Below are 26,491 nucleotides of genomic sequence, written 5' to 3' on the forward strand. Positions count from 1 at the left end.
CCGTTCCCAGCAGCCCTTGCAGTGCCCTCCCGCCGCCTGCATGGGCTCGCTGCCGCGGGGGCTGCTGGGACTTGTAGGCGCCTGTCGGCCGGACGGCGGCTGCAGGGCGCGCGGGCGGGCTCTGCTGGGCCGCTGAGGTGAGGGGACGGCGAGAAAGCGGGAAGGTGCGCGGCTCGGCTGTGGGCAGCGGTGGGCGCTGAGGAGATTTTGCGTGGACGCTCCTCTCCTTCGTTTGTAATGAATAGCTGAGAGGGAACCAAGCAAAGAGCCATTATCCTTTTGATGCTCCCAGCGTGGAATGCTTTGCATATCCCGAGCCCAGCGCGTTGTCTGCTGTGGTTTCAGCATCAGAAGGGGGGAGAGTTTCATTCTATAACAGAACTTCAGGACTGCAGCTGTTGCCATCCTGGAGTCTATACAGCAAATCCCAGCTCCGTGAACATGGGACACAGCTGTAAGTGCTGGCAGCAGGGCTGGTGTTTGCATCACCTTTCTGTCATCTCTCCAGGCTGTTGCTGCAGGAGCACAGGCGAGTCAGCTTCAGAGTTCTTAATTAAAGGTGGAATTTCATTGAAGTACATAGTTGAAATGTTCGCTGAGGCCGTTCACCAGAGGTGCATGCACTTCTGATGTCAACGAGGAGGGGAAAAGAAATGAGAGAACAGTGCAGGAGGACACGATGTCCCTGACCAGTGCTACTGGAAAGCTCCACTTCCCAGCCTGTGCCACTCAACTGTGGTATCACTTTTATTTTTCATAAATGTGACTGTTATTGTGCATTTTGCAGTATGCACAGCTATTTTTCTACAAAAAGATGAATGAAATTTTCTTTGCAGATGCAGTGAGAGCTCTCCATGTTGCTTCAGTCTGCTTTTCAGACCTCGTGTGCTCAAGGTCTGCAAGATAGCTAGTGTGGGATTGTCCTTATTATAAAGTAGAACGCCAGAATAATCCTAGAAGTTAGGAAACAGGAGAACCTTGGTGTGAGGAGAACTTCCAGTTTTATCAGGGGCTGCAACAGCAGAATGCCCCATGAGTTAGTGCTTTGCATTCAGCTGGGACGCAGGTGGGCAGAAGAAACTTGCTTTGTCTGGCTGCCTGTGTATCAGTGATAGCTAACTAAAATACTGTGTGAGGGGCAGGTCAGTGAGCTGTGCGCTGAAGTAAAGCAGTTCCAACGAGGAAGATCTTGGTGCATTACTCTTTACAACTGGCGCATTTCAGTGACCAAATTTTATGGAACATTCTGTTCCTGAAATATTCAATGGTGTCATCTTACATCATGCCGTAATAGTACGTGCCCGATACTTCTGGGCCAGCCATGCATATTCCTTACGCTTTTGGAGGTTGTTACTGTCCGTGGCTTTCACTAATTATCAGTTCTTGATGTAGAATTAAAACAGATTTTGAACTGGTCTAACCAGGTGTGAAGCACCATGCTGGAAACCTGTGTGACTCACGCAGGCAACAATGTAATAACTAAAATATGTTATTTGCATTTCTAATAGCAGTAAGTCAGGCCTCAGTAAGCTGGAGCCAAGACACATTCCTCATCAAGATATCGTCCTTGTCAAGATACATTCCTTGTCTGTGTTGCGTTCCTGTACATGCCTAACAGCCTGATTCCAGGGCTGATACTGCTCGAGCTAGACCTGTTGGGTGCCAGGATTTGTGGATCCATATGCTGGATACTTTGTACCATGCAGAGCAAGGTCTTTCAAAGAATTGACCTGTTCTGTACAATAGAGCAATCTTTCTACTTTCCAAGAATAGCAGTGTGTATTCTGTAGGTTCTTTGAAGCAGCGTGATCTTGTTGGCAAGCCAAACAAAGGTTTCTCTACATAATCCATTCCTTATTGCTGGATTTCCTTATGCTGTGAAGCTGGTTCTGAGGTGTCTTGAGGACACAGGATAACTATCACAAGCTGCAGATGTTTATAGGAGGAGGTTGGCAGCAGCATTTGTGATCAGATCATCCCGTGGTTTGATTCCAATGCAGGTTAAGCTCATCTTTGTCTGGGCTGCCTTGGCCCAGTCAGCCTCCCACCGTCTCCTTTCCCTTGCCATGTGTTTTCATCCCATCCCTTCCTCCAGCACCTGCAGTTGTGTGATCCCGTGGTGTGAAGACTGACACATCTTTGTCCTGCCTGCCTAAGTTCCTGAATGCAAAGAATAGGACAGGAGGATGTTGCAGGGCCAAACAGAACCACGTTACAGACTCATACTAAGGCACGCACAGGCTCTGCCTGTCTCGGAGAGCTGCACAAGGCTGCCTCTCCAGTATGTTAATAATTCATCGGCAGTGTTGTTTCTGGGAGTGTGCAATAGGAGCAACACAAGGAACAAGCACAGAGCTGGCCTTCCAGATGGTGCTGGAGCCAAAGAGGATCAAAGAAACTCAAGTATAGTTTTGTGACCAAACAAACTTGTGTCTGGCTTCGTGTGGGACTGACACTGGGTATATCAGAGAGAGAACTGCCATTACCTTAACTTTTTGCTCCAGCTGTTTTCCAGTGTCTTAATTTTACTGCATTGTAAAGGTGTGAGGCAGAGCCATTTCAAGCATTTTTAGCTTGGTCTTCTAAGGAAATCAGGCTTATTTCTTTCCACTACTTCTGTCTCTGTACTCCTACATACCGTACTTTTTAACCCATGACCAATTTCAGTTAGGCTGGGGAAAGAGATGCTGATCTCAAATATATACATTTTGTCAAAAGACAGGATCAAGAAGAGAGTGTTCTTTTATTGAAGAAAAAGCAGTGTTATTTCATTGCCCTTTCTAGATAGCACAGAAACCACGTGGAAGACAGGTATCCGGAATCCAGAGCTGAGCAAATGCTTCAGTATGGGTTTACCCCCTATTAGACACTAACGGATTCTGTTGTAATGCACAAAATAATAGGTAAGAAAACTTAGTTCTCATTATGGAGCTAATACACTAAATTCTGCATAAACCATACTCTCTGCTTTTCCACATGGAGAACCTCACTGAACTGACAAGAAGGAGGGTGGTGATTTCTTTCAGTGAAGTGATAGTTTGAATGTTTCTGGCTTGCTTTTTTAATTCATGTTTCCCATGCTAAAAAGAATTATTGCTGTGTCACTCCATGACCTTTTATGTGGCTGTGTTTAACTGTATTTGGCTGGAAACCAGAGTGAGAAGCAGTAAAAAGAGGTTTTGAAATTTAATTACCTGCCAGCCTAGGCAAAAAGCTGAGCACCACAACAAAAAGGCCCCAAAACAACTGGAAGCAGCTGTTTCTGGCAGTTGCAGGATAAGCTTGTTAAGAAGCTGCCTGGATGTTCTAGCAGATAATCTGTCCTGCTGTCCATGAGTCGCTGCCTTTCGGGTACTGACACAACTGGAGAGAGAAGTAAATGGGGCTGGGAAAGTAACACACCAGTCGGCTTAACAGTATGCTGCAGGATCAAGGTATAAGGCTCAGGGAGACAGCCCAATTATCTGCTTTTTGCATACACGTTGCCAATTTCTGTTTTACCAGCAACTGCAGGGATCGGTTTTTTAATTAATTGGGCTCAGAGCTGGACACTGCTAGTTAGGGAGATGGATAGGCTAATTGTTGATGGCACTCAGGAAGTAATAAAGCTTTCATAACATGTTACACTGTACTTTTCAAGTTCCCCTTTACCAGATTTATGTAAATATGTGTTGATGTGATGCTATGAGTCAGAGCTGACTTCTCTTGGAGCACAGATAGGTTGATTCCAAATATGCACCTTAGAGAGAGCTCTGCAAAGATTTAGAGATGGTGTTAAAAAGGGGAAGGCAGCAGCCCCTTTGGGACAGGGCTCTCTTTGGGAAAGCCTCTGCTGCTTTTCAGAGCTGCAGCAAAACTGCTTTGAGATTTTTGCGAAAAAAATGCTTTGTTCTTGCTTCTCCAGTCATCCATCACTGTAACAGTACCAAGCATTGTGGTATGGGTTTGTTTTCTGTTGTGTTTTGTTTTGATCTTAAAGACTATTCCCATTTATTCTCCGTGAAGGAAAACGATCTTAAGGCGTGTAGACTAAAACTGGCATAAAAGGCAGGCATTTCAGATACAAATACAAATTCTGTATTCTGAGTGAAGCTATACACCTGTGATTATGAACTGTGAAAGGTATTTACGAGTTCTTATTTCCCCTTGAGGTAAAAGCTGGGAGAAGCAGCAGGAGTGGCTGTACAGAGAATCCCAAAGAGAGCGTGCCTGGGGACTTCACACCCCCACCCAGGATCTGCTTACAGCATCACGTCTGGAATGGATTCTGCTTACCCTGACATTTCATTCCTGTGAGGTAGGCTCTGCTTCTGCACTAACAGCTACCCCTTTCACAGCTTTGGGCTTCAGGTAAAAACTTAAATGTTTCTAAAGCTGTCAGAACTAAAGCAAACTCATACCGGTCTTTACTTTCTGCATTGTTTAAACTTGTGGGAGTTATTATTGAAAATAACAGTTGAGCAATATCAAAAAGAATGAAAATAGCTGTACAGTTTTGCACTTGAAATGGCAGAAGTACCTACCTGAATTTCCCTGGCTCTTACACAAAAACTCAGAGCTCAGGCTGAAGTGAACAGACTTGTGCCTCCTGCTGCCCTGCCAGCGCTCTGCTGGTGCCCGCAGCTGATTCACCCAGCTGGGAAGGTGAGTGACTAGAAGCAGGGCTACTGGCCTGTCGAGAACACAGGCACTATGGTTGTCAAATGTTGCTTCTCATGTGCATAAAACAACAGTGTTACTTCTATGTTGCCTTTCACCAGTGTTTTTTTGAAAAGCCCCTAAAAATGCCGCCTCCCACCCCAATGCTCCAGTACTCTGTTGCAAAACCTAACACGAAAGATAGAGTTGAAAATAGAAATGGTTGAAATAAGAATCCTGCAAAAGTATTCCAGGGCAATAATATTTCAGCATTTGTGAATCCACCCCGCAGGCCACAGCCCAAGTTATATCCTCCTTAGTGCAGTAGTTTGTTCACCTTTGGAGATGGGCCCTTGTGGCAGACCCCTGGCACAGCTGGAGAAAAGCTACGTGGCATCTTAACTACTGCTGCCTGAGGCAGTGTTTTACCATTTCTTTAATTTTCTGTGCAAAGTGGACAGTTTTTGAACAGAAAACCTTATTTTATTGAAAACTACAGGGAAAAAAAAGGTTGAGGGGCTATGTCAGCTTTTACTAATGGGTCAGTTCAGGCTGTTTGGTAAGGAAGGGAAGCAGGAAGGTGTGGCAATGATGCCTTGGACATTGCTTGTGGGATATTCTTCCTAAGTGAAGCTGATTCAGTTTTGGAAATGATTTGACTGCAGGCAGGTAGTTTAGAACATAATGTATTATGCAGATTTCAGCCTAATTTACTTGTCAAATTAGATCATTAAATACCTTAAGCACTTGTGGCTTGGTATAATTTTGTAGCATTTTTAAGGCAAATTCACCATCTTTTACTCACAGAAGTCTTGCCCACGTGTTCTGTCCTCTCTGGTGTTCTGAAGCAGGACAGCTGAGGTGTGGGTATGGGGCTTGGAGACAGACACAAAGGGAGGACTGGGAATTGTTTGAAAGTGGTATTAATCAAAGGTTGCAGGAGGTGAAGGCTTCACCTGAGGCTTTCCGGTGACATGAATTGAGCTGCATTTTTGTGGCTACGTAACTCTGACACCATATTTTTACACAGACATTAAATTGCACCTTACAGGAATGTTAGCATCCTGCACTGTGAAGTCTCACGGAAGCAGAGGTACATTTTTGCCATTCGCAATTAGAGAAGGCACTAATTGTAAACATTTTTTGCTGATTGTCCTAAGAGTATTTCAGTCTCGTACGCTCCTCCCTACCTGCAGATCTTCAGCTTTGACTCTGTACTAATTATCAAATTCATGCAGTCATGAGAGCACGGTGCCGAGCCAGACGATGGGTGTCCTTGTTGCATAATGCACTTTTGGCCAGAGGAGTTTTTAGCAATAGTGAAGAAGGGCGGGGTATGGAGGACACACTCTGTAATTGAGGATCAAAGGTAACTGCCTCTGCTTCTCAGTGTGTAGAGGAGATGTTCAGCTGCAAAAGGCAGAAGTGTCAGGAAGCATCTGTCTAAACATTTTGTCACCAGGGAGAAGTGAAGAGGTAAGTTCTGCTTTTTACAGAATCTGCTCCATTTTTTTGGTAGGAAAAGTCTTTCCTCAAGGTAGTTTGGCAATATTTTGTTTGATAAGAGGCTTCAGTATCATCATGATTTTAGTAGAAACTGCATGTAATGCACAGAAATGTGACTGATATAGCAAGGATATTATTAAAAGTAGTTAATAATAGTTCTTTTCTACAGAAATATTACCTGTGAGGCAGAAATCTGGAAGGTGTTGTAGAAAAAATGGAAAAGATTAGGCAAAATTTCTCTAAAAACTAAAAGAAGTGGCTTTTGTTAGGATAAAATCCCACTGTATACAGATCTATGAAGAATTCAATTCCTGTGGAATATGATGTTTTCCACAGATCTTGACACCACTAAAAGTTCTAACTTTCCACTTAAAAAGGAGGGGGGGGGCTGTTTTGCCTCCTTTTATGTACCAAATGATGAAGCATCAGTGTCTGAACAAGTCCTATTTTCCTTTCACCTCTCCAGTTCTGTTTTCTCCCGACCACTATATAATGCAACACCACGTAATGATTAGCATCAATCTGAACACAAAGCTTTAAAATAAATGGGCCTGTTTTTATTCTTGCAATGAATCGGTGCAGTCTCTTGCAGAAGGAGCTGTACAGTCTGTATACAGACTCACTTTGTAGTAGTTCTGTATGTGTTATTCTGCATACTTCAGTTTGCACTCCAACAACAACTGAATCATAAGACTTAAAATTCCATCTGCAGTGACAGAAATCAGACTCCTAGCCAAGTTCTACTTCAAAATCCATGAGTAGTTAAGAGAGAGGTATGAATGCTTTCTGAATAAAGTTGCTTCAACAGAATCTAAAATCATCCATTACAAGGAAAAGTTATGCAATTAGTTTGGAAAATGGACTTGCAATAATTATTAGGTAACAGATTTCTGGAAAAAGAGATTGTGGGGTATCCTAGGTGAGTCACCCGTTACATGGTGGGCTAAATTTGACTGTCTTATTCAGAAGAGAAGGTAGAAAAGGCAAAAGGAATACAAATGGAGCTTTTTATGGGACAGTCTGTTTCTATCTGGTCGTGTGTTATGCTTTGAAATATATTTGTGGTCTTTGGATTTTAGTTCTCTTGTGCTTTTAAAATTTTGTTTACTAAACCTGGTCATTATGGACAAACTGGGTAGAATTGAGTTGCTGGCTTGTTTTGTTTTTTTTCTTTTAAAGGTTTCTTTTTCTACTAACTATCCTTTATTGTAATAGGGAAGGCTTTCAGAAGCTGCCCAGAGTTGAAGATGGATATTAAGAGCATGAAGAACTATCTTTATTGGCTGTACTGCCAGTTTGAATTAATCACCTGCAGCTATCTCATGGAGCCCTGGGAAAAAGTGCTCTTCTACACTTTCAACATCACTATGTTAGTGATGGTAGCATACACTGCTTACATCCTTTTCCCTGTCCACATTAGCACGGCTTTTCAATTCTGCTTGCGCTTATTTGGAAACCAACATGAAAATACTGTTTCTGTTGTGAAGTAACATTGGCAACCTGACATAACTTTTGGATCAAAGAAGTGTTTTTCTCAACGCTTTCTGTTTAGAAAGACAGGTTCAGGGTGTGTGCAAACACTGTTTTATTCTCTTCGTTTTCTTCCGTATTCTGGGACTCTATGACAGCAGATTATTTTGCCAAAAAATCAATTTCAATCAGTCCTTGCTTTTATCCTTTGACAGTGATTTTTAAAGAGCTTTCAATTTTAAAGACTGACTGGAGTTACAAAGCTGGGTTTGGAAAGGAAGCAACTGCGCTGTGTATTTTGTTACCCCAGGGAGAACTGTTTGGATACGGAGATTTTCATCTTAGGAAACTACGTGGCATGTATTTGTTCTTGTCTGCCACAGCTTTGCTGACAGGAAAGTTGTGTACATGAAAGGTTTTGTACAATACTATGCAACTATAGGCTGCTTCTCTACGTTTGATATGTATGTATTTATACACTATTATAGTATTTATTTAGTTTGACTCAATTATTTAATGCGCCGAATTATTTGACTCATTCTTCATTATGCAAATAATGCAGTTGATTTAATGAAAATGTGGGGATTTACTTCCACAACTATTTTAAATAAAATTTTGATTTTCTTGGATGTAAAATAATTTGTTATTCTTTTACAAGATCAGTAAAGCATACATATTACATGCAAAGCATTAAACTACACATTCAGCTGGAGTAGGGATATTTTATACTCTTCCCATTTACTTGTTTCTGGAACACGAACTGTCGAGACTTCGGATTTTGTAATTAACATAGTGGACATCCTGTAATTGGCTTTGTTTTGAAGTCTATGGATTTTAACCTTCAATCTTAAAAGCACAACATGGTTACCCTGCCAGCTTGTTAGATGGATACTGACCGAAGCTGGCCAGAGATGAAGTACCAATGCAATTACATTGAGAACAAGCACTCAGCACCATGCACACAGCACAGCAGCAGAGTGTATACAGGGTGACAGCCCAGCTCTGCTCCCACCCACACTGAAGTGAGTTTTCTTCTGTCTTTTGAGAGTAGTGATGCTCCCGGAATACCCTCACCTTTAAGACAACAGGATGTTCTCAATAAGTGGTAATCAAATGATGTAGGAACTGAGATTTAATAGAATCGGAGAATCATTAAGGTTGGAAAAGATCTCTAAGCTCATCTAGTCCAGCCATCAGCCCATCACTCTTTGCTCATAGACTGTGACAGAACAAACTGAAAACACTAATTATGTTACTTGTCATCTCACCATGAGATCTAGTTACTTTCCCAATTTATAATTAGGAGAGTATGAGGGAGGATATGAAAATAGCTTATTTGTGAAAACAAAGGCAGATGAGTTTAAACTTATAACTCTTTTGACAGTACCCAGGTAATCTCAGGCAAATTTGTAAAAAAAAATGAACTTTGTCTCAGTGCTTTCCAATTATAATCTGATTGTATGTTTTATTAATGTAGTCTAATGCCTGAAGTGATAAACACCTTGCATTTTCTCCTAGCAGCTTTCATGTACAGGACATAGATTGCCTTTACTGAAATTGAGGAGCAGAAGAGGGAAACACTGTATTATAGTTTGGTCAATTATCAGACTATCTGTCAAGATCACCATTTAGTTTTAAAACTATCAGTCCATAGTGTAAGCAAGTAAATGTAGTATGTTGCATCATACATGCTCGAGAGACATGCAGATATTGCATTGTACACCTGCAGAGAAATCACAGAATATAAGTAGGCCAACATAGTTATATTTACACTGAATAAGAGCAGACTGTACACATGCATCCAAAGTATTTGTTGGCATTAAGGAATCTGACATCTGGCTGAAGAACTAGGAACTTACGCTGGGTGCGTTTGTGATTTTTGTTTGTTGCCACTCTTTCCCTCTCTTCCCCAAGTGAACCCCTCGTGGTGTTTGTTGTGGTTGCATGAATTGCCTGGTGTCTCTTGCAATAGCTGTCACAGGATCGTGCCTGTGCAGCTGCTCTATTTGCATGCTGCAGTCCTTCGACATGGGCTGGCTCCTGGGCATCTGCAAGTGACAGCACTGCAGTTCAGCTCTTCGTTCTGTCCAAGAGCAGCACAGATCTCTAGAGCTCAGCTGCGAGAACTGGAGGGAGGAAGGAAACCACGAAAAACCAGAAGGATACAGAGAGCTAAGTGGCAGCTGAAAGAAGAATACTTGATTAGTTTTATTCATTATAATCTTTTCCCTGCATGGGACTAAGACTCCTAACTACAGAGTAAGATTTAAAATACTATATTTAAACTCCACCTTGTAATTGCTGTTTTGAAACAACACAAACAAAAATACTAACCTGCTTGGGCACGCTCCCTGCTGGGATCTGCGCTCTGGCCAGCAGCCCTCTCTCAGCTGAACTCTCTGCATGCTACAGCCTCTCCAGAGAAGAGCAACAAAAACTTGTAAAGATCTCCCTGTCATAGAAGTTCTGCCCCACGTAACTGTTCCATGGGTTGCCCGACTGCCCCACTACCCACTGCTGCTATGGCAGGTGCAGGTGCTGCATCTTTACTGTGACAGTTACATCAGGAACACTTGACACAAGGGATGCTTAATTAAAAAACAACACTCCTTCCCCCCCACGCTTTCCCGTGTAGGCATGCAGCCAGTTCTCTGCAGAGTTTCTGCACATAGATACATACACGCACAGTCTACATGAGTAGGAAGTTGGTTCTTAGATGCTGGATGGCTTGTTAATCTCCTAAACATTAATGTCAGAAGATTTCCGTGCTTAATAAGAGAGTATCAACTCCTCAACATCAGTGCCTGCCACATGAGACAGCAATTAAAAAACACCTGTTTTTTCCTGTCAGCAAGGGTTGGGCTTTTGGGTGTTTGTGCATGGGAGAAGATAAGGTTGCGTGCAGGTGCTGTTTGCAGGCTTTTATTAACAATCAGATGCAGGAGTAAGAGGTGCTTGTTGCTTTCTCCCAGGGCTGTTAACCCCAGTGTACACACGTATATGCTGAATGTACTTGCTCAGTGAATTTCTGTTAATGAATGAATGAATTTTAGTATTTACAAATGTGGACTTAAACAAGCAGTGTTAATTGAGCAAAGTTAGTTCTGACATATAACCAATAAGGCATTCTAATGGCGTTTCCATTCCCATCTTTGTGAATAGTTCTGACCTAGAAAGGAAACTGAGGGTGACATGAAGCACCATTCATTGCTCAGCTCCTAAAAAGGGTTCTCATAGTTAAGTGGCACAACTTAACAAGGCCTAAGATAAGTTCATGTTCTTCGTTGTTACTTTTCTTGGTTTTGCTATGATGACATATGCATTTTGCCTGTGCTACTATTTACATCTGAGTGTAATTTGAGTTCTTATCTTAGCTATTTGTTATCTGACTTGAAAATCCTGTTTCTAAGATAAACTTGTCAGCATCTTCTAGCCTATGCATGCCACAGAACACACTCCTTTTCATCTTGCATATGTGTATTTAGAACAATATTGAGTTTACAGAAGGCCTGTTTGCTTTTACAAAGCTGACCTTAAGTTAGCCAGTCCTGCTTGGCTGAACCTCTCTGCCTAACTTTACTGCTCAGCTGAAACTACTTCATGCAACAGCCTAGTACCACTTTCTAGGGTAAGGCTGGATCTCCACAACCCTCCAACTGAGAATGCCTCTCTTTAAGGATACCTCTGGAAGGAAAATAGAAAATGAGCCTATGTGTCAACAGGCAGGTGATTTCTGACCTTGCTTAAATCAGTTTGCAATCACCAAGTAAAACTAAAATATTAATTTGAGAGTTTGTGTTCCACCCCACACAAGAGCTTGGAGTTCAGGCTGTTCAGAGGAGAGATGTGAAAGTTTTGCCAGTTAGAGGAAGAATTTGTATCCAAAGCTTCCACTAGAACAGTGTTTGTTCCCACTAAGACAACATTTTCTCTTTCTATGTGCTGGTGAAGGGATTGCAGTGACCTGTTATCTCCTCATCTTATGATTGCTGCATAGCTTCCTAACTGAAACACAAAGTGCAGCCACCTGGCCCACACAGTACATGAGGACTACAAGACATTTAGGTCCAGAACTTCTCCAAGTCCTTGGGGCAACAGATGTGTTGGAGCTGGGACAAGCAGTGCAAGGGACCAAGGATCAAAGTGCAGAAAGCAGCAGTCAGCCTGCAGCTAGAGCATCCTTGTGGGCTCTGCTGGTGGGCCCCAGCTCTTGGAGGAGTTTGCTTAGGGACCAAACAAACCTTTAGGTTGCTTCCCTTTGCACATTGCATGTAGAGGCAAGCAGAATGCCACCCAGCAAATTAAAACCGGCTGTTGAGAAGCATTGTTTAAAAATGGTCCAATCCTACACATATTGACTTCAGAGGTGTACATCAATATAAAAAACTCCAAAAATCTAGAGGAAAAGTGGTTCACATAAAGCCATCACGCTGTCACCAGAGAGGGTTGCTGAACACAGACTGTTATTGGCACTCCCTCTGGCTTTACCGCTTCCACATGATGGATTCTCCACAGGCCCCAGACATACTCTGTTCTCACAAAATATTTCCCAAATTTTTAATCAAAATTGCCCTGTTGCTAAGCCTATACAAATGGCCACTCCCCTCTCAGAAAGAAACAAAACCAAAACCTGAGTACTCATGCCCTGTAGCAGCCTTTACTACTTGGAAGACTTATTTGAAGGCAACGAAAGCTGCTTTCCATTATACACCCATGCATGGCTTATTTATCTGCATAATAGAGGGATGCATTAAGGCCAGCATAACACTTGAACTTGATTAATGATTACTTATTCAAATTGTCTTAGAAACCTAAAAATCTGTTTTCCAGATTAGGTGATTTTGTATGCATCTTGCATCCTGTCAGAACGCAGGCAATGTGTTTTGGAAAAGAGAAATTTCAGACAATCAAGACACCGAGGTAAACAGACGAGCTACATTCAGAACTCGGAGGCTGCCAAGGTTAAACAGCAGCTGTCTCAGTATCTCCACAGTTTCCACTGGAAGCAATCCCTGTTAAACCCTACTTGGAGCATACGCATTGTTTCGCTGGGACTGCATCTTAGGCAATACCAGCTGCCCACCATTCCAGGATGCTCAGCACAGTGGATATGGGAACAGGCACCAGGACCTGGTGGTTCCAGAAGGCTGTGGAGCAGCTGCCTCCGTGCGCTCGCTGGGAGAGCTGCCCCAGCACAACTGCTCTTGCTGGCACTCGTGCAAACACTTCCACCGGGCTGGCTCCCCTGGCATCTGCTGACTCAGCGTGCCAGCTTCTACAAACCTTGTGCTTTGGGACAAATTCTCTGTGTTTGCTGTGCTGGGAATCTGCACGCTTACCTCTAACTATGGCTCCCACAGAGCATCAGGGAGCCTTTGTATCACGCTGTCTAAATCTGAAGAACATTTCCACTCCTTGGTGGACTTCAGGCTCCTAAAGGACCTAAGTCAGGATTATTTTGAGTATTAGCCTTCATCTTTTGAGAAAAAAATGTCTAACAAACCTAGAGCTCCAATCCATGACTGAGGGCTTTCTCTTCTGCTACACTTATACTGGATTAAATTAGTTAAGCTTTCTTACATTAACATAAATTCATTTCAGGAGAGCTATGGGTTAAAAACTGCAGCCCTATATATCTCAGATCCCCCATTAAAAAGTATGAATGGACATGAATAATAAAGGTATCAGTCATTACAGCCCATATAGCAACCAGCCACACCATGCTGAGCAGTATACAAACAACCTACCCAAACAATTTACAGCTTAAAGAGTTTACTTCTGTCTTACAAAACTTGTCACTGAGCACTGGTTATATTTTACTTTCAAGTCCTTTCAGTTCTTAGCACATGTAAAGCACTCCACTAGATGATGTGAGAAATGGCATTAGTTGTGGATGTATGTGTCGTACATAATTGTTTCATTTTATAAAGTTGATTATTCAAACTACACAAAGACACTTTTCTTTCTTAATTATGCTTTGCTTTTCATCACGGAACTGAGATTCTGACAAGTTTTAAATCTCACCTCTTGCCTCTTGTTTTAACCAGATTCCCATCCTAAGCTCATGATGAAGGTTAAGTACGGAAATCTTAAACCTAGGTAAATTCTGATAGTAGTATGCATTGCTACATGACTATGTTCTGGAATGAGCTATAGCAAACATTGCCAAAAAAATCTGAAACCCAACACAAGTCTCACTCCTATATTTAACTGCTCTGGGCGCATGCAGCTAAAATAAGTGGCCCTGGCAAAGTGCAGAGGCAAATCTGCCAGCAGGAGCAGACTGCCAGAAGTCCTTAAACATCTCGATCAAAGCTTTTATCTTATTTTCTGTTAAGGCAGTGCTATTTTCATTTAAGTTCAAAATAACGTATCAGAAACTACATTGGCACGAACAAGAACTGAACCAGGTTTTGCTGGTTTTAGAGCCACCTTTTTGTTACAGCAGCTGAACAGACTGCTGCTTTCCAGGCCATTCACATGAAGGAATAGTGACATCAGGTGGACTATTGCATTAATCACAAGAACATCTCAATTTCTCTAAGACAACTTCCACAGGAGAGCATGAAATTTCTGCTGCCACAAGCAGATGCCTGGAGTTGCAGTCTCAGGAGCCGGCACAACAGCCCTGGGAGCTCCTTAGGACAAAGCTCAGAACAACTCCCATGACAAGAGATGTGTTTTTTGATAGAACTCTGACTTGCGTTTAAATGATCAAGAACCACGGTAATACATCAAGTGCTGACAGGAACTACTGTACACATTCACTAAGGGAACTGAACCTCCCCAAAATAGTAATCTGCCATTAAACTAAATGCAAATTCAGCACTAAAAACCCCAGAAGGTTTAAATCTAGTTTTTCATTTTCCTTGTCTCCCTTCTTCCCCTCAGTAATTTACTGGGGGGAAAATGTGAAACTCCCTTAGCTTAAGCAACTATTTCTTCCCAGCCTTCCTAAATAGGAAAATTAGGGTGACAGGGGTTAAAGTCTGTAAGAAACCTTATCTGGTTTCTCGTTGTGAAAGCCTTGCTTCTGAAAGAACAACACGTTGGCTGTTTTGAAGGACAAAACTTTTCTTCTCTGCTGAAACAGAATCTTTTCGGCTGGCTATGCTTTTCTTTTCCTCCCTAAATACTTTAAAAGTATTCTTTTTCATCTGCTAGCTTACCCCATGCGACAAGCACACTTAACCATCACGTAACTATTTCAGATACCGATAAACCTTGTAAATTTGCATTGCTATCCATAAATGACTGTACATACTGCTTGGTACTTGCTATCACACATACTCCATACAAAGCTGTATGTGTATGTGTATCATGTATTCACATCTCAAAAGCAAACATTCTCTTCCCCAAGTAGACTCAAAGGATGTTATGTTTCAACTCTTCCAATTCAAAATTCATCAAAAGCTGCATGCAAATCGTTAAGCAGTTACGGCTCAAATCCTGAAGCAACTTCTCCGCTGTATAAAACAAGGTGCTTTCTCTTTACACTGTGGCTTAATCCACAGATGGAGATTTTCAGAAGGAGATGCAGGTTAAGTAGCAGCCTTTTCTCTAATGTGAGTTAACTACCTTTTGTCATATTACTTATCCGGTGTCATTGAGATCTTGGCTTCATCGGCTCATACACCATCTGAGCCTCTTCTGGCTCCCAACTGCTGACATGTTAAAGGGACACTGTAAATTTGAGAACCTAAAATGAGAACTAACTTGGGTTTCAAGTACACACACAGCTCAGGCACTCATTGGAGAGCTGTTACTATGTGTTACCAGCTAGCAAACAATAGACTCGGATTTATGACTTGTTTGTCTAGCACCCATACTTGAACGTCTTTCCAGACAAGACTTGCTGAAAGATGCTTGAAATCTAATACAGACCACTAACAGAGCATAGGGGAAAAAAGAAGAGAGACATCTCCAATAACAAGCAGATTGACAGATAAGACAGCAACACATCTGAAATTACTGAGAGCTACTACGAAGGAAAACATTAGGGAGGAAGGAAGAGGGTTGATCAAAACAGCACAGTTTAAAACAGGCTTTTATTACAACTTCATCTGCCAACAGGCAGCTTATTATCAAAGCATGTGCGAGAAAGGACTGATCATTTTTACCTCTGTCAGAAAAATCACAACCCAAAACACATCTCATCCAGTCGTGGAACATACTGGCTGTGAGTTCTTCCATTTCCACAGATCTGGCCCAAGGGTCACTAGAGTTGAGTTTATTTCCATTTCCCCAACACTACTGGCAGGTGCAGATAGAAGTAAAATATGTTAAAAAAAACCCCACACCAAAACCATTCTTGTTGTAGTGATAATTCAGGCTAGCCATACAGCTGTATTTTCATTTACATTAAAAAAAAGAAGTTTTATACTTTTCCTATGCTGAACTAAACTACTGTCATGAGATACATTGTACCTTCACTTCTCAGCAACTTTATGGATTTCTCGTAACTGTTCTTCTACATAGTAAAAATTACGACAAAGCTCCTCAGAGAGAAAGCAGAAGAGCTTAGTGTGATCCAGCTACACAATAAAAGAAGGCAGTTCTAAGGGATGGCTGAGCTGCTAACAACGCCCACAGCAGGCTCAGAATTTCGCTACATGGAAGTTAACTTTCCACATTTTCATTTTTTCCCCCTTGCCTTCTATGGCACAGCACCCGTGCAGTCAACAGAACTAAAACCAGAAGAATCAGTATGTAATGTTCTAGTATAACACGTTCTATCTGGGTTTACAGCAGAGATAAATTTCATTTTAGGACTTACATAAATAATGACGGAACAAAAACGTTCGTACAGTTCTTTCATAGTTCATACTGGGTGTAGATCTTGCTCCGATTATCAGAGGTGAAGTGATTTGTGATATATACGTGGAGTGGGACTAAGACACAAAAAGAGTTCACATGTTGTCCAACCAGTTTATTACCTGCAAAAACTCAGGCAGACTTGGAGACAAGAGGGTCTTTGTGTATTAATCAGAGATTACGAAAACTGCATTTTATCCACTGATGTAGGCATGGAATATAGTACCATACAATATTCATGACCATTTAAAAGAAATCTCCAGCCTTTCTGATTCTGGGCTGCACGTTCAATTTACAACGAAGTGTTTTTGTGTACAAAACACAAATACTTGGAATTCCCTTACTGACAGGATCAGAAAATTCTTAAACCTCTCCAAAATATTGTTATGTGGAATAATCTACCATCATAATAAAATGCTTCAGCAAACCATTGTGCCAAAAAGATTACGACAGGAAAAATGCATTTCAGGTAAAGAAATGAAAACAATGAACAGTAGGGAAGGTACCCTACCTACAAGTCTAGCAAACTAGAACAAAATCTCTCCCTATGGACATTTTTCTTTATTAGCAGTCTTAGGTGCAGAACAATTAATATTCTCAGTGGATAAAACCAAAGTTAGTCACCTGGTCTTCACCCTGCAGCAGCTGCGAGGAGAAAACAAACACTCACAGAGATGAGAAGAACTCGTGGAACTTATATTCCAGTGTTTGCACAGAAGCTTATCTGTAATCGCTGATCTTCTAGATAATTATATATGAAATACTAAATCAGAAACACGATTTAGAGGTATGGTTGTAGATAAAGCATTACTTTTCACGTTCATGTGATCACAGTTCATGTTTGTTTATATGGGGTACATTCTCCTCCCCAGGCAAATACTAATTGCACTGCTTAATGCACTATACTTATTCTGTCATCATATTCGCTCCTTCCCCACCGGTGGCATCCTCGAAAATATGAAGATCCTCCAGCATTTCAGCCAGACTGATCCGAGGAGCTCCATCATCATCCGTGTCACTCTCCACTGGAACGTCTACATCTAAAAAAATCAAGTAAAAGAACAAAAACAACAACAAAAAAAGAACAGCTAAGCAAACGAAACCAAAAACAAAAGAACCCAAACAACCTCCAAGTGAATGAAAACAAGCAACAAGCAAACAAACTCCCTCATAAAACCCAACAACTCCAAAGAATAATGCTTGCCTTCTTGGAAGATGCCAAGTTAATTATCAAATTTATCACCCAACACAGGCTTTGATTGTCCAAGGAAATAGGCTATTATCTCCACGTTTTAACAAGCAACATGAACATCATTCAGTGCAAGTGAGATACCTCATGCTATTACACTACGGCATTTCTCTAAGAATGAGCAGTTCAAAGATCCAAATACAGAGCTTTGGCAAGAATACTTTCACTCAATTAGTTACGATCAAATTACATACAGTTCAATTGTAAAATGGGCCTTACTTCTGTAAATGTTGACGTTTTTCCTTATGGCTTCATCTTCTTCGAGATCTTCAAGGAAGTCTTGGTATTGTCTGTAAGCAAGGTTTAATGTAGTTACTCACTCTCCCTTTGCATTTGTGCAAATTTACAAAACAAATCAAAGGAAAAAAGCCCCAAGAAAGGACTGTAGTCCTTCAGTCGTGCCTTCTGATAACATTCTTACATTGCCAACTCATTCTTTTTGCCTTGTTTCCATTTTTTTGAATTGCTATTAGCACCTACTCGTTTCCAAAGAATGTCTAAATTGCCTGTCCTCATTTAATTCTAATTGCCTCATTTTTTCTACTCAATTAGACATTATTTAGTATCTGCTGTTGCTGTTTTAGCTCTGCCATGGAACGAACTATGACAAACATGTTTTCACAAATGCAACCCTTAGCTGAAAAAGCAGCAGCCATAAGGTGTGGACACAGTGCTTCTCATATTCATCATTTGTCTCATGGTTATTTTGCTCTTGAAAGAACAGTAAATCTGATTGCAGGGTTATCCTTAAGATTCAGGATTCAGTTCATTCCCTGACCCCCCACCAACCACCTCAGTATCCACCTTCCCTGAAAACTTAGTAGTTGAGACAGAGTATTTTAAAAGCGTAAGTAAGGAGCATACGCATGTTTAAAGCACTTCCTGCACTAGGGAAGGAGTGAAGATGCAGAGACACTATTGTTTAGAACCTATCCTATTTTATCAGCCATTGTCATGCTTCTATGGAACCAGAAGCATTTGCCTGTACCCCCACAACAGCAAGTAAGGCATCACACTAGTGAGTTTATCCTTAGCAGAAAGTGCTAAGTGGTATTTCTAGACTTTGCATCCTGTCCTAGGTAGAAAGGACTTCAAAGCTTCATGGCCGATACTGAACCTTTCATCATCTGTATCCATGCCCTCTCTGTCTCTTTCCAGCTCTTTCAGTTTCCAGTTTCTGCGATGCTGGCGTTTGGCACGGTCACAGCTCTTCTTTATCAATACCTACAGTGGAAATCCACAGATATTTACACACACACACACCATAATATGCAACTGACGACACACTTTAAAAAACCAAAGCAACACCCAAGTCTAGATTTGGGCAACTGAAACATCAGAAGAACAGATGGTAGACTCAGTCTTAGGAACAAACTGAACACAGTAACACACGACACCTGAACTTGTGCCAGTCTGGCACTAAAAAGTTTTAAATAGATTTCATTTAGTATTTTTCAATTCAAAACCAAGTGTTTGGAAACTTTTATTTCCTGAAGAGGCGCACGCTGGAAATTTAAGAGATTTCACCACACAGTGCAGGGTAATTTGAACATTAACAATGAGTAAGGTAGGTTAAGGCAAATGTACTATTTAAACACCACTCAAAAATGTAAGTAGCAAGAAAATAATTCTCACTGATTGGATTCTATTCAAATTTCAACATTAACGTTTCCTTCCTTCCTTCCTACAGCATCAGGGAGCTGATATTTGATATAAAGCCGTTTTATTTTCCTGACTAATATAGAGAAATTTGTACAGGGAAAGAAAACGATCTTACCACGTCAGGGATATTGTGTGGGCTCATCTTATTCACAAACTCGTCATTCAAGTTACAGTTGGCCAAGTCAAATCTAAAATGAAAACAAGTAGTTCATACTTTTATTTAAGTATAGAAAAATGAACTCAAGGTATTATATGCTTGTATTAAAGAGCAAATGTAATGCTTGTATTAAAGACCATAGTCTCAGATACAGCTCCTAAGAAAGATGAATGTTTCCAAACTAATTAGAGCAAAAAGAAAAAATCCACATCAATATGCAGTTGTTATAACTGAGCAACTCTTACAACAAGCTGCTGTCCCCATTCTCACCAGCCTTGTGAACCCACACAACAATATCCCTGAGGTTCTGCTGGACTCAAAACATTCATGTTTAAGCCCGCTTGCTTGAGAATCACTGTCCAAACCTCATCTTAAAAACATTTCACATTTGTCATTGCAGTATACGATACTCACATTTAAGCAAAAAGGTCGTATGCCTTTAACTTACTTTGATTTTGCCTAGTATTTTAAAAATCTCTCCCATCTGCATCTGAGCTGTTATTCTCATCTGCACTTTAGAAGTCTACTAACAGCTGGTTTTATGGCATGAGTTCTGCTTGTTTTATTGTATTATAACCATCTCTTCACGGCCAAGATGAAAGATTCTATCCCTTCTGCACATTTCATTCAGAAAATTCGCAACTTTCTTGATAATACACAAGCATGTACAGAATCCAAGTCAACAGTATGAACTGAAATAACTATTCCAGTTCCCTAGCAAATAAATAATAGAATTAAGTCATCAGGTGCCAGTATTTTCTTCTGTGTTTGCTCCTGAGAGATTCAGAACATCCTTTCCACAACCACATATAAAAACCTTTCAAGCTTCCTGTGCAAACCCATCACTGAAATTCCTGCTGCAAGGCTCAAACACAAACTCCTATGGAATGGCTCATTCAAATCAAAATCAAGAAACAGAACAGACCCCAAGACAAGGTCGCCGGGATTTAGAATGTGTCCCAAGTGAGTGCTGCAGAAATACTGATGATCTGTATTCAGCTCCGAGGTTTTCTTTACCCAGGCTTCAGCCAGCGTGTGCTTGAGGAATGAAAAATAAACACTCCTGTAATAAAAGCAGCTTAACCTTCTGTGCTGTTAAAACATTTGTACTGCCACACTACTGTGTTAAACCACAGCTGTAATTAAGCTTTCTATAACAGAAATCCAACATACTGCTTGCTACTGTTATTTTCTCATCTTTACAAAACTAAGGAAATAAACACAGCAATCACTCTTCTCAGGAATTTGATGACTGCTGTTTCTGGACCCAGATGTGGTTTTTTTTACTTCGTAACTTCTTATTACTTATATCTTTTGACTGACAAAAAACAGTTGGCTCTTATTCACGAATTCTGATTAAAAAGAAATGTTTCTATGCTTCAGAAAAAAAGAATAGTAACTGAAGAGTTGTAAAGCTAGCAAAAAACAGTAATTTCTGTAATGGTACTAGCAAGTAGAGCTTAAACTCTTCAACAGAAAACAACGTCTTAAAAGTGGATCTCACATCTTCATAATCTCCAAAACAAAACAACATCCATAGGAACTCTTACTTTATTTGATCTTGCCCCCGCACCTGCAGGTTTCTTCTTTTCTTGAACTCGATTGATGTCCATAACAATAAATTCCTCAAGCTGCTTTGGGTTGAACAAGCTATTGAAAGGGTGGCGCCAGTAGGTATTCCCATCAATTTCAGCAACTGGAAAAATCAAAAACCAGCAAAGACAATCACAAAGGAGAAAGTTTCTTTCAGACAAACTAAAACAAAGCATTAGCCAAAATGTGGGCAACTGCAATGCATTCTGTTCAAGTCTGTTACGATTAACAAACTATTTGGGACACAATATATATGGTAAACTCAGGCTACGACAGTAGTTGATGATCTATGACAGACAAGTCATACATCTCGTGTCTGAAGCATAGAATTTTATTCACAAAAATCATTCCCTGGGATGTAGCATTATAAGAGGTATTTTGCATCATATACGCATTAAAAAATATACAGAAAAGTCTTCTCGTTTTAGAGGCATATCCCTGACAAATCTAAGTGCTTGGCAGAGCACTGCAGCATCCATGAACCAGTACTAACCCTGCACATTTTCCCAGGACGCTAAGGAAATCAGGTTTATAGAAGAACTATGTCTAGTTTGCTATTACATTTCTATGTCAATGAGTGCCCAAATACATTTACAACAGTAAGGTGCAAAAATAGAAGACTTTATGAAAATAAAAATAAATTGTGCCAGCACATGTTCAACACATGTTGTCACACTGCAGAAAAAAATCACAACTTACTCTGCAGAGTGCTAGGATCAATGAGGTGGACCGTACTTGTTACTCTAATGCACACGCAGATCTGGCTCATGTTACCAAGACTCTGTGCCAGTTTTGGTGACAGACATACAACATTGTCCTGCATGCAAAGATAAAATGTTTTACACTCACATTTCTTTAATTTTTCATCAAGCTTTAACGTGGATTTTTCAACGTGACACTTTCAGGTCCCCACCCAATATCCTCCAAAAACTTGGCAATCCCTGCTACCTAAGCTTCAAGCTTGGTGGGGAGTAAACCCTCCCATCTCCCCCCACATACAATAAATAAATCGTGTCTCTGTTAACAAAACCAACCTCCACCCATTTCATACAGTACCCTGGAGATTAAACAGAAAGAAACTACCTTGCATATTGGAACAATTTCCACGGAGAAAGTGCTTTTGTAATTGTAGACGTTACTATGAACATCATGCGAGGTCAAGCGCTGGGATGATTTTGATCTGTAGAACATAAAAATAGAGCCTTCAAGCAGCAAGACATTACTTGAGAGAGAAGATAACCAGCATGAAGCACAGCATATAGCTACCAACAACAAATTCATTAAGCAATTAGAAAAATGCACGTAGTTTCACAATACCCAAATAGAAAACATGAGACTTCTGCAGAAGGGGTTTTGTCTATTTAACTTGAACGCAGGCTCATTATACTTCGCTCACATAATCTGTTTGAAATGAAGGATAGGAGATATTTCCCAAAAGCTTTTGGGGAGGGCAACAGATGTAAATGTTGTACCTAGATGGAACTGTACACTGAAGAAAGTCTACCATCTTCTGAGCGTGTTGCTTTGAAGCATAATAAAAATCCAGGCCATCTGAAAGAAAAAAAGAAGCCTGATGAACGTATCTATGCAATGTATTTGAAAAGAACATTCTTCTGGTTACCTGTGCATAGCTATGAATGCAAGCAACATAAAACAGGTTTGTCTATTCTACCTCCAGATTAACAAGCCGTCTCACTTACCATGGATTTCCTTGATGCGAAGTGTATTTTGATGAAGCCTGTGTTTTAAAATCAGCTGCTCCAAATAGTAGAAAGTCTTTTTGTGTAGAGTCTATAACAAAGACAAAATAAATCCTTCAAAGTCATTTAAGAATCACCCAGAGCAAATGCAGTATTGCTGGAGAATGAACATTTGTACGTAGAGATCATCTAGAAAAGGAAGAGTCCAAAGTCTATCCCAACCAAAAAGACCTCAGAGATGTGCTCTACTTATACCAAAATATTTAAGGCTTCTGTTTCTTTTTCTGCATCACCTGTTGCTAAGGATATCTTTTTCTTTAAAGAAGATTTAAATATTTATAAACAATCTGTTCCACCGTTTTCAGCAGTGCCTTAAAATACAGACGGATATTTAAAAATTCACATAAGATCCAGCACACCTGCAAGCCATCTCTTAAAAAGGAACATATTATTAATACTGGACAGCAGAAAAAAGAATTCTAAACTAAAACCAGTAGGAAAAATCACTGAACTTATTACTGTGGCAGTACGTAAATGTAAGCACGTGCTTTACTCAGAAAATAAGAAAATCATCCACAGATTTCTCTGAGTTATTGTTCTGTTATCAAGAACTGAAAACTCAGTTTGCCTCTACCTTTTGCCTGACTTGAACTACAGCTTTCCAGAAATCCTTAGCTTCAATCCTATGACAGTCTTCACACATCTGAGACTGAATCAGATATTCCACCACAAATACTTGCTGAAGAACTGCTCCGTTTATCACCTGCAAAACAGAAGTTTAGACAGTTTTACAGGGACAGCTGATAACATCCTTCAAATTTTGCCATGAAGTCCTGATCATCACAATTTGAGTTTAAATAAATCAACATTTTGTCAAGAGAAGCCATTAAACACATACTGTATTTTATCGGAGAGAACCACTTATCTAAAATGCAAAAAAAAAAAAAAAAAACAATAAAAATGATACTGTTTGCCACAAAAGCTTTAAAAAAAATGACACGCAGGTTGCTATACTTGTGTTACCTCCTTCTGAACAGTCAGTTTCAGCTTCAGTCTCTTAGAGTGTGGTTCGGTCCAAATAAAGCCTGCATCGATCAGCCGGACCTGCCAGTGGGAATAAACAAGGGCTCAGCATCAAGAACGAGCAGCTCCAGCTAACAGAAAACACAAGCTTATGGCTTATAAGCTCATTGTTCCTCCAATGAATTGTATAAGACCAGATTGTTATTATTTGTGCTCACAATAAACCAGTTAATAACCTCTATGCCAACACAAATGGCTACTGTGGAAGAATGGAACCCAGTAGGAGTTAGCCAGAATTTACTTTAAGTAGTGCTAACAGACACATTCTGAAATACTAATAAATTCACTACCCACCTTGCTAAGTGAAGCTTTAATTTTTTTAAGACACAAAGCAAGAAGCTCTCTTGATTCTAAGGCACACTGAATCCAAGTTCCTGGAGGCTGAAGATACCTATAATAAAGAAAACACATTGCAGCACATGATGTGGCTTCAACAAACTAAATCATTCAAAAGAAAAGCAAGTACTTCCCCAACTTTCAACGTGAACACTAGGTGTGCAGTTACAACTTTTGCCTCCCTGACAGAATAAGATTTAAGCGTTCAAAATTTTTTGCCACCCTCTCCAATTCCCTTTTTTTCTTTCAGAGACCATCATGGCATTCATTTCAAGCTTCTTGGCCCTACTTAACACCTTCCTACTTCCATAAAAGAAATAGGTGAATGCGCTGGGTAAAAAGAACAACCAACATACCTACGCTGTCCTGTTGCTGGCTCAGCAGCTATCTGCATACTATTACACTTGAATAACATATCAAAGATTTCCACAAGGATGATTTCCATACCCACGCTAACCCCTCAGCTGCAAAATCATCTCCAAATAACGGACAGACTTGAGGGTGTGTGGCAGTACCAAAGCTGGTGTGATGCTGGCACCTGCAGTCTGCCTGCAGTATGACAGGATGACAAACTCCCCAACTTCTACAGCAAAAAATCACAGAATCACAGGGGTTGGAAGGGACCTCAAGAGACCAATGAGTCCAACCCCCTTGCTAAAGCAGGCTCCCTACAGCAGGTTGTACAGGTGGGTGTCCAGACAGGTCTTGAATAACTCCCTAGGAGACTCTACCACTTCTCTGGGCAAGCTGTTCCTGTGCTCCATCACCCTTACTGAAAATAAATTCTTCACATGTTTATATGCATCTTCCTATGTTCATGTTTTAGGCCACTACTCCTTGTCCTATCACTACACGCCACTGAGAAGCGCCTGGCCTTATCTGCTTGCCTCCCACCCCCCTTTAGATAGTTGTAAACATGAATCAGATCCCCTCATTCTTCTTTTCCCCAGGCTGAACAGCCCCAGGTCACTCAGCCTTTCCTCACACTGGAGATGCTCCAGGCCCTGTACCATCTTTGTGGCCCTCCACTGGACTCCTAGGAGACCCGTGTCCTTTTTGAACTGGGAAGCCCAGAACTGGACACAGTATTCTAAACGGGGCCTCACCAGGTCAGAAGAGAGGTGGAGGATCACCTCTCTCAACCTGCTGGCTACGCTCTGTAGCGTTGACTTCCAAAAAGAAACTTATGGGGGTAGAATACTGGATGTACCACTCAGAATTGAGTGGGGGGTAGAATACTGGATGTACCACTCAGAATTGAGTGGGGGGTAGAATATTGGATGTACCACTCAGAATTGAGTGGCAGATGCAAGGGCTATTTTATTTTACCATATAAGTTGACAACTTCAGGAAAGCCAGCGAGAGCTGCAGGGATTCCCATCCGCTGATAGCTCTGATGGCATGTGTATCCAGCGTGTGTTATTAGAACCACAGAACAGTTCGGGACGGAAGAGATGGCCGTCAAGGCCCTCAGTGCCACCCCCCGCAATGCACAGGGACACCCATCAGTCTCAGAGCCTCTCCCCTGACCGTGGCTGCCAGCCGGGCCGGGGCAAGCACCCCCGGGGCAGCGCAGCTCTCAGCGCCCACCACGCGGCCCCACCTCTCGCACTGCTTGCAGAAGCTGACGCTGAGCTGCTTGGGGATGCCCTCGGTGATGTCCACGCGCGCCCGCAGGCAGCCCACGCACATGTTGGCCGGGTTGGGCGGGATGGGCACGCCGCAGTGGCAGCAGAGGCTGAGGGACAGAGAGCAGAAGAGAATCAACAACCGCGACCGCAGCCTCCGTCTCCTCCACGGGTTACCCCGAGCCCGGCCGCGCCGCCACTCACATATTGCCCTGCGTGGGCGCCGCGGGGGCCGCCAGGTACTCCATGGCCAGGAGGAACGCGGCGGCCGACAGCGGGAGCACGCGGCCTGGAGGCGGCCCCGAACCGGCAGGGAGCGGGGGCAGTGCCTGGTTCCGGGCGGGAGAGGAAGGGGAGGAGAGCGGCCGCCCGCGGGAGAGATGGCGGCAGTGCGGCCGCGAGATGGCGGCAGCGCGGGGCCGTGCGCGCCGCGAAGGGCGACGGGGGGGGCGCCATAACTCGGGGCGGCCTCCGGCCTGTGTGTGAATAAAGTCACCTCAGAAAAACGCTTGGCGGTGTCGTGAAGTAATAGTGGGATGGCGTTGGGGGTCTGAGAGGTCGCTCACGGAAAAGAAGTGAACTTTTCCTCTGAAAGAAGCGTTTAAGTTGCTGTTGTACGCTCAAAATGGAAAACACCAGCAGGAGTGGTGCTGAT

General features: G+C 41.8%; 2 protein-coding genes across 5 annotated transcripts; one reads left to right on the top strand and one right to left on the bottom strand.

Moving 5' to 3' along the window:
- Positions 40-10,850, top strand: LOC110398398 (serine palmitoyltransferase small subunit B-like). 4 transcript variants are annotated; one of them, XM_021396002.1, is made up of 4 exons: positions 40-137; positions 4,152-4,297; positions 6,029-6,114; positions 7,360-10,850. In XM_021396002.1, the coding sequence occupies exon 4, from the start codon at positions 7,392-7,394 to the stop codon at positions 7,632-7,634; it is 243 nt and encodes an 80-aa protein (XP_021251677.1). In that variant the 5' UTR covers positions 40-137; positions 4,152-4,297; positions 6,029-6,114; positions 7,360-7,391; the 3' UTR covers positions 7,635-10,850. The 4 variants fall into 4 exon arrangements, with proteins under 4 accessions (XP_021251677.1, XP_021251678.1, XP_021251676.1 ...); XM_021396003.1 differs by having other exon boundaries at positions 132-164; XM_021396001.1 differs by lacking the exon at positions 40-137 and adding an exon at positions 144-454.
- NMD3 (NMD3 ribosome export adaptor) lies at positions 15,645-26,199 on the bottom strand. The gene is made up of 16 exons (XM_021396005.1): positions 26,041-26,199; positions 25,812-25,946; positions 24,167-24,263; positions 23,813-23,893; positions 23,424-23,552; positions 22,790-22,880; positions 22,562-22,640; positions 22,173-22,269; positions 21,789-21,906; positions 21,047-21,192; positions 20,422-20,534; positions 19,455-19,527; positions 18,795-18,901; positions 17,897-17,967; positions 17,335-17,468; positions 15,645-17,169 (listed from the first exon to the last, which is right to left on the bottom strand). Exons 1-15 carry the CDS (start codon positions 26,082-26,084, stop codon positions 17,335-17,337), a joined length of 1,515 nt encoding a protein of 504 aa, XP_021251680.1. The 5' UTR covers positions 26,085-26,199; the 3' UTR covers positions 15,645-17,169.

This window comes from Numida meleagris, chromosome 4, assembly GCF_002078875.1.
Source record: "Numida meleagris isolate 19003 breed g44 Domestic line chromosome 4, NumMel1.0, whole genome shotgun sequence".
In the NCBI taxonomy this organism is placed as follows: domain Eukaryota; kingdom Metazoa; phylum Chordata; class Aves; order Galliformes; family Numididae; genus Numida; species Numida meleagris.

Excerpts from the sequence above, each read along its gene's own strand:
- NMD3 (XM_021396005.1), bottom strand. The coding sequence starts at position 26,084 with ATGGAGTACCTGGCGGCCCCCGCGGCGCCCACGCAGGGCAATAT. Across the intron at positions 21,193-21,788 it reads TGATCCTAGCACTCTGCAGA|TTGCTGAAATTGATGGGAAT; the intron begins GTAAGTTGTGAT and ends TGATTTTTCCAG. Across the intron at positions 18,902-19,454 it reads CACACAATATCCCTGACGTG|GTATTGATAAAGAAGAGCTG; the intron begins GTAAGATCGTTT and ends TTTCCACTGTAG.
- LOC110398398 (XM_021396002.1), top strand. The coding sequence starts at position 7,392 with ATGGATATTAAGAGCATGAAGAACTATCTTTATTGGCTGTACTGCCAG.